Source organism: Suncus etruscus, chromosome 1 (assembly GCF_024139225.1).
Source record: "Suncus etruscus isolate mSunEtr1 chromosome 1, mSunEtr1.pri.cur, whole genome shotgun sequence".
Lineage (NCBI taxonomy): Eukaryota > Metazoa > Chordata > Mammalia > Eulipotyphla > Soricidae > Suncus > Suncus etruscus.
Genome location: NC_064848.1, coordinates 206,165,501 through 206,173,616, shown reverse-complemented (window position 1 = coordinate 206,173,616; position 8,116 = coordinate 206,165,501). Strand labels below are relative to the sequence as shown.

General features: G+C 53.2%; 1 protein-coding gene across 1 annotated transcript; it reads right to left on the bottom strand.

Annotated features, from left to right (window-relative positions):
* Window positions 1–2,175: 2,175 nt before the first annotated feature.
* On the bottom strand, window positions 2,176–7,407 carry BIRC5 (baculoviral IAP repeat containing 5). The gene is made up of 4 exons (XM_049776996.1): window positions 7,293–7,407; window positions 6,989–7,098; window positions 5,622–5,739; window positions 2,176–2,470 (listed from the first exon to the last, which is right to left on the bottom strand). Exons 1-4 carry the CDS (start codon window positions 7,401–7,403, stop codon window positions 2,381–2,383), a joined length of 429 nt encoding a protein of 142 aa, XP_049632953.1. The 5' UTR covers window positions 7,404–7,407; the 3' UTR covers window positions 2,176–2,380.
* Between the last annotated feature and the right edge of the window lie 709 nt (window positions 7,408–8,116).

The following is an 8,116-nucleotide window of genomic DNA, read 5'->3' as shown; positions in this document are numbered from 1 at the left end:
AGGTGGCGCTAGAGGTAAGGTGTCTACCTTGCAAGCGCTAGCGTAGGATGGACCGCTGTTCTTTCCTCCAGCGTCCCATATGGTCCCCCCAAGCCAGGAGCGATTTCTGAGCGTATAGCCAGGAGTGACCCCTGAGCGTCAAACGGTTGTGACCCAAAAACAAAACCAAAAAAAAAAAAAGATGCTCAGGGTAATGGGGAAATTGATAGGGGTCACGGCATAAATTTGCCCCTCTCATTTGAGACAGTTCACTAACATCCTAAGGACTTTTCTCTTGAGTCTCTCAAAAGACCACCAAGATTTCTGTAAATCAAAACTGTTAGTTTTGGGCTGGAGAGCTAGCATGGTGGTAGGGCATTTGCTTTGTACACAGCCGACCCAGGATAGATGGTGGTTCGAATCCCGGCATCCCACAGGGTCCCCTGAGCCTGCCAGAGCAATTTCTGAACGCAGAGCCAGGAGGAACCCGAGTGCCATTGGTGTGACCCAAAAACAAAGAAACAAAACTCAAAACTGTTAGTTTTGATTTAGTTACCAAGCAGATGTGCAGAGACCTGGCTATTCTAGCCCTAATCAGAATAGGAATGCCATAGCATAGGAGATACGAATGTGAAAATTACTGCAGAACCAGAGCATCCAGCCCTGTAAATACACACACACACACACACACACACACACACACACACACACACACACACACACACACACACACACACACACACACACGAGAGGATCTAGGTATTCAAGCCACAAAGCTGCTTCAGCAGATTTATGAGATTTTGGGAATTTGGGCATTGTTGAATCTTAGGCCAAAAACAAATGACAGCTCTGGTAAAGATCAGGAAGTATTGTAATCATTGTATTAAGGTCAATGAATTCCATAGAATGTCCAGACCCAGTAGTGTTCAGGGGTTCCTCCTGGCTCTACGCTCAGAAATAGTTCCTGCAGGCTAAGGGATGGGGGAGACCAGATGGGAAGCCGGGATCATTCTTGGTCGACAAACACCCTACCATTGAGCTATTTCTCTGGCCCATAGAGTATTTTTTTTTTTTTGGTTTGTTTTTGGGGCACAGCTGGTGACACTCAGGGTTTACTCCTTGCAATAGGCTTGGAGGAGGGGACCATATGGGACCCTGGGGGATTGAACCCAGATCCGTCCTAGGTTAGTTGCCTGCGAGGCAAACGCCTTACTGCTTGCACCACCGCTCCAGCCCCCCCCCCCCATAGAGTATCTTTTATTTTTTGGTTTTTGGGTCACACCCAGCAGCACTCAGGGGTTCCTCCTGGCTCTACGCTCAGAAATCGCTCCTGGCAGGCTCAGGGGACCCTATGGGATGCCAGGATTTGAAACACCCTCCTTCAGTATGCAAGGCAAATGCCCTCCCTCTATGCTCTCTCCGGCCCCTCCCAAACAGTATCTTGATAATTGCCTCACAGAAGTCACATGTTTCCCTGATATGTAAACTTCTTCCTTGCTAACTCAGGATGACTCGCTAAAGTAAATGTATAAAAACCACGCTCCGGGGCCTCTTGGTGTGGTCTAGTCATAATTCACCGATTCCTGTGCCCACTCTCCTAGGGAACCCCACTTCTGCTCAGCCTGAGTGGCCTGTGACACTGGGCAGTGCCTCGGTCCCTGGCACCAATCGGCAGTGGTAGGCCCCAACTGCGGGTGACTCCGTCGGCCCTGAGCACGACCTCTTCAGGGAGCAGAGTCAGAGAACCGGGGAGGGGTCTATGAATGTCCCCCGCCACTTCCAGGGCGTCCTCAGGCTCAGTCACAAGGGAAGACCCATCTGGGAGTTGGAGCCTGGGTCAGTCATAGCCCCAGTTCCAGCCCTGGGAGGAGGTCCAACCCACCCGGGTGCCCATCACTGTCAGGAAGAACAGGAAGTGAGTGGAGGCAAGGTACTGCCTCCCACCTGTCCCTCAACTTGGCAGACACTGGGAGAAGGACCGTGAGGGCACAAAGGGCTGGTCGTCATTGTCACGCAGGCTCACAAGCAGGTTAAGAAGGGGGCGCAAGCAGTGCTGGGAGGGGACAAGGTTTAATATCCACAAATGGCCAAACACACTCAGTGCTGCCTGGCAAGGGCTCATGGGTGCCAAGCAGGGTGCCCAGAGCCCAAGAGATCCAGACTGGGTCCTGCCCTGGGTGGGGATGGGTCCTGGGGCACAAAGGAACATGAAGCACTTAGATCAGAAGCAAATAAGACTTTAAGGGCCCCATTCTCTAGCACCCTGTCTAAGGGCTCTCGGGCCAAGCCCAGACACCCAAATGCATCCTGAGGGGTCAAGGGGACCACTTGCTCTCAGTGTCCCTATCATCCAGGGACAGTCTGCAGTGCCAAAGCCAAGTCACGGGCAGCAGGCAGGGGCTCAGTCCATTGCTGCCAGTTGCTGGATGGAATCACGGACCCTCTTCGCGGTTTCTTCAAATTCTTTCTGTTTATTGCTGGCATCCTTGGCCTGGAAGTAAGAACAGACACAGGGTGTTTCCAAGCCTGTATGCAGAGGCCAGAGGCAGGGGAGTCCCGGGCAGTGGCAGAGAATTGAAGTTGAGTGACCCCAGCCAAGTTGAGTGAGTGGTGGGCATCACAGGAGATGCAGGGTGACCACATGTCCCAATTACAAGAGCCAGAACCCGCAGCCCTGGAGATGCCTTTTTCTGTCTCTTAAGAATAGCTGAACAGGGGCCGGCAAGATAGCATGGAGGTAAGGCATTTGCCTTCCATGCAGGACAGTGGTTCGAATCCCGGCATCCCATATGGTCCCCCGTGCCTTCCAGGGGCGATTTCTGAGCGTAGAGCCACGAGTAACCCCTGAGCGCTGCCGGGCGTGACCCCTCCCAAAAACAAACAAACAAAAAAAGTACTTACTTTCAAGGAGGAAAATTCCAATTCTCAGGCTTACTATAGGTTTTCTCTGTCTCCTCTGTTAACATTATACACATGTTCCTGGAAGTACAAGCACTAGAGCTTCCTGAGTCTACATAAAGCTTCAAAAAATGCATTGCCTTTGCACCATTTCAGTATATTTTTGGGCCCGGAGAGATAGCACAGCGGCATTTGCCTTGCAAGCAGCCGATCCAGGACCAAAGGTGGTTGGTTCGAATCCCGGTGTCCCATATGGTCCCCCGTGCCTGCCAGGAGCTATTTCTGAGCAGACAGCCAGGAGTAACCCCTGAGCATCGCCGGGTGTGGCCCAAAAACAAAACAAAACAAAAAAAAGAATAGCTGAACATTTCAACAACAGTGACTATGTGAAGAATAAAAGTGTATTGGCACAACAGACAATGACTTGGCTTGGACTGCCTAGTATGCCTGAAGCCTAGAGTTGGTCTTGTGCCGGAAAGCTTCAGGGGTGAGGTCTCCTTATTTAGGCCAAGGCTTTTCCTTCCTATGTCCCCTATATTTTGCTGGGCCTATGCAAACAATTGTCACACCAACACCGTCTTTGCTGTGCTCTTTTGACTCATCCTTGATGAAATGATGTATTATAATCAACTGTATCAATAATGCTATAGCCTTTAATGTCAAAGGAGTTACATAGATTTTATGGCTTTAGATGCTTTGGGTGCTGCTAAGAAATGTTGTAGTGTACTACAATCTGGGAATTTGAGGGGCAAAGTAAATGTGCATGTGCTTTGTTTTCTTTTTGTTTTTGGGCCACACTCGGCGGTGCTCAGGGGTTACTCCTGGCTGTCTGCTCAGAAATAGCTCCTGGCAGGCACGGGGGACCATATGGGACACTGGGATTCGAACCAACCACCTTTGGTCTTGGATCGACTGCTTGCAAGGCAAACGCTGCTGTGCTATCTCTCCGGGCCCTGTTTTATTTTTCTTAATCTTTTTTTTGGTTGAAAATTCAAAATCAAAGTATCAGAAGGGGCTTTTTGAGAATTCTGTTTATGGGAGATTGTCTTCCCACTGTAACTTTACCTTGTCCTTTTTTTGCATCTTTGTCTTCAAATAAAAGTTAAAAAAAAAAAAAAAATATATATATATATATATATATATATATATATATATATATATATATATAAGAGGAGCTGAACATGGAGCCGGAGAGAAGGCATGGAGGTAAGGCGTTTGCCTTGCATGCAGAGTCGGTGGTTTGAATCCCAGCATCCCATATGGTCCCCCGCGCCTGCCAGGAGTAACCCCTGAGTGCTGCCGGGTGTGACCCAAAAACAAAAACAAAAAGCTGAACAGGGGCCAGAGTGATAGCACAGCGGTAGGGCATTTGCCTTGCATGAAACAGGTCCAGGATGGACCTGGTTTTGATCACCAGCATCCCACATGGTCTCTGAGCCCTCCAGGAACCCCTAAGAGCCACTGCCAAGTGTGCCCCCCCCCCATAAAAAAAAAAAGAATAAGCTGAACATTCCAAAGTCCTTTGTGGCTTTGTATTTTAGTTCTTTGTTTTGTTTTGGGGCCACACCCAACAGCACTCACAGGGGTCACTCCTGGCAGGCTCAGGGGACCCTATGCAATGCCAGGGATCAAATCTAGGTCAGCTGTGTGCAAGGCCAATGCCCTCCCCACTATACTCTCGTCCAGCCCATTTTTATATTTTTAGTATGCTTTGGTCACACAGGCTATGCTCAGGGGTCCCTCCTGGCAGGTCCCAGGGGATCCTCCGCAGTGCCAGGAACAGATCCAGTTTGGCCATGTGCATGGCAGGCACCCACCCACTATTCGATCTCAAGCCCGACTGATCCCTTCAGTGCTGGAGGGGCTGGCACTCGGTGGAAGAGCGCGTCTGTCCTATGCAGTCTTGACTGAGTCCCCAGCACTGCCCCTGAAGGAAACACTAAAACCCCTTGATAAACCAGAAATCATATTGGCATCACATGCCAAGTTGCTCAATGGGGCTGCAGGAGGCAACTCTCAACCCACAGGTCAGTACACTCTCACGGCGCTGCCGACAAGCTCCAAGTGTAGGGAGCCTTGGTGCTCTACAAGCATCTAGACAGCAGCAGCTCCCCCTTACCTCACTCATGACCCCCACACTGCAGGCTATGATTCGGAAGGAAACAAAGCCACCCCAGTGAGCCCTAGTTTGCAAATAGCCCCACAACTGCGGAGTGAGCCCTGGGACAGCCTGGCACAGGATAAACCTCAGAACAGCAATGACATACTCCAGGGCCAGCCCAGGCAAGGGCAGGGCCTGATGCTCTGTGGGGGTTTTGAAACACAAACAAGTATCTTCTTTGTTCCTGCAGATTTCTAACTCCACCCCGAAGAACAAACCCAGCTCTGCAGCCCTGGATTCAGCGGTGCCCAGTGACAGGGTGTCTCGGGCACAGTGCCCACTCCAGGTGGTGGGCTCCCCCTTAGTTAAGGCCATTCAGTGCTCCCAGCAGGAGGGTAGGGCCTGGGGCCTGACAGCACACCCAGCGCTTCCTTTTACCAGGTTAGTTATGGAAACAAAAAATGTGTTAGTTATAGAAAGAAACAAAAAGTGTGTGTTGTGTGTGTTTGTGTGTGTGTCTGACACTTTCCACACCCCAGAGACAGGTGCCCAGCCCAGCCCTTTCTGCCTTTGCCACTCTCCCTCTGCAGATGAGCGACAGTGCTAAGGGGCAGCTGCTCCAGGCCTTCCTAGCCATACATACAATTTTGTTCTTGGCTCTTTCTTTGTCCAACTTCAGAAATTCACTGAGGGTCAAGTCTTCAAAGGGCTTCTTGACGCCCAGGAAGGCACAGCCTGCAGAATGCTTCCTATGCTCCTCTCTGGAAAGACCAGCAGAGTGTTGGGGGATGGTATAGGGTGGGGAGGAGGATGGGGTTAGAGGTCTCCCCTCTCTGGGGCCCACAGTGCCCTGCCTAGAGCTTGCTTGCAGTAGCCTCTGAGCTGCCAGAAATCTGCCAGAAGCTTCCCTCGGGCAATCAGGAGCCCAGCCTGCAAGGCCAGTCAATCCCTGGAACCTTTGGGGGCACTCAGTGACCCAGCAGCCTGGGTTCCCAGTCCGGTCTTTAGAGCGAGTGTGCCAGGACAGACAGTCACAGTCTAAAGGGCCAAAGACAGGTGCTGCTGTAGATTTTGGAGACCCCGAAATCTACTCAGAGGCCCAGGGGAAGGTGCAGGCCTCAGCCACAGTCCAGAGGTGGGACAGGAGACCGTGGAGACCCCAATTCATCCCCGACAACATAACAAGCAAACAACACTCCCCAGCAGCTCAGTTGGCACCCCAGAAAGCAGGGAGTGAGCACACGGAACATGCTCATGATATATAACACTATAAATTGAGATATGGATCTATAAAACTAAGGAGAAAATGTCAAAGAAAGGCTGGGGGTCCAGGGGCCAAGTGTTTTCAGATACATTGGCGGGGAAATAAATAAGGACAGAACTAAATATCCAAGGCAAAGTCAAGGGACCTAAATTATTTTTGGGGTCACACCGGGTGGCGCTCAGGGATTACTACTGGCTCTGCTCTCAGAAATCGCCCCTGGCAGGCTCAGGGGACCATATGGGTTGCCGAGAATAGAATCAAACAGAAGTTGTCAGGAAGGGGCCTAAACTTTAACCATTTAAAACTTAAAGGGGCCTGTTATACTAGCAGGCCAGGGGGCCAGGGGAGGTGGTATGGAATGCACTCTGGGGCCATTAATGGGGGAAGGTTGACACTGGTGGTGGGGAAGGGCCTGACTCCTTGTATATCCCAAATTCAATTATGGAGTCTGTTGATCACAACTGTCTCGATCAAATACAATTTCAGAAAAATCCAGATGCGGAACACTAATCCCACATCGTCCTGGGCCGATGCCCCCAGCCAGGGGGTTGCTGGAACCAGAAACCTGCATACAGCAGAGTTGGGTGAAGAGAGGGCCCCCCCCCCTCAACCCACCCAGCCCACCCACCCATCCAGGACTCCAGGTGGGCACAGCCAGCCCTGGGCCGCAGCTGCGGGTCCCCCCAGGGAGGCTTGCACGAGTCAGCCATTTGGGGGCACCCAGGAAGGCGGCGGGGGGCACTCACAGGGGGTCGTCGTCTGGCTCCCAGCCTTCGAGCTCCTTGAAGCAGAAGAAGCACTGGGCCAGGTCGGGCTCGTTCTCGGTCGGGCAGTGGATGAAGCCGGCGTCGGCCATCTGGGGGGGGGGGGGCAATAGGGGTGAGTGGGGGTGGGGAAACGGGTCAAGGCTTAGGGGGTCCCGGTGCTGGGTGCGGGCGAGGGGGTAGAGGCTTTGCAGCAGCAGCAACGCGGGGTCGAGGCCTACAGCTCAGGGCCCGGGTTTTGGGGTGCAGCGGGCGGGTGGGCCTGGGAGGGGCTCCGGGGGCTCACCCGCTCCGGGGTGCATGCGCAGCCCTCGAGGAACGGCCAGTTCTTGAACGTGGCGACCCGCCGGTCCCGCAGGTAGAGCTGCCAGGCGGCGGGCAGGGAAGAGGCGCCCATCGCTGTCCAGATTCAAACCCGCCGCTGGGCGCCCGCCGCGGGTGCTGTCGGGAACTTCCGGGCGGCGGCGCGGGGCATGCCGGGAGTTGTAGTTTTTACGGCAGCGACAGCGGCCCGGGACCTGGTCTGGCTGTGTCGGGCCCGGAAGCTAAGCGAGGCATGTCGGTAGTTGTAGTACTCGTACTGGATTGGCTGGGTTGGGCCGGGCCGGAGCGGAGCGGGGCATGCCGGGAGTTGTAGTTTTCGCGCCGCGCAGAAGTGTCAACGGCCGCGGTCACCGGGGTTGGCTGTGCTGGGCCGCTCCCCTTCTCCATCTTCCGCCCTCCTGCGATTCTTTGCAAAGGTGCTGCGGACGAGCCCTGGCATGCACCTAGGCCTCTCTCAATCGTTGTTCTTTTGGTGTATTTGTTGTTTTGGGGGGCCACACCTGGCGCCCATCAGGGGTTCCTCCTGGCTCTGTGCTCAGAACTTAATCCTGGCAGGCTGGAGGTGCCCTGTGGGATGCCTGGGATCCAACCCGGGTCGGCCTGCCGCGTGCAAGGCAAACGCCCTCCCATCTCATTCATAGATTTTTGTTTGTTTGGGTCTTTTTGTTTGTCTGGTATTTTGGTTTTTGGGCCACACCCAGCAGCGCTCAGGGGTTCCTCCTGGCTCTATACTCAGAAATCACTCCTGGGGGCCAGAGAGATAGCATGGAGGCAGGGTTTTTGCCT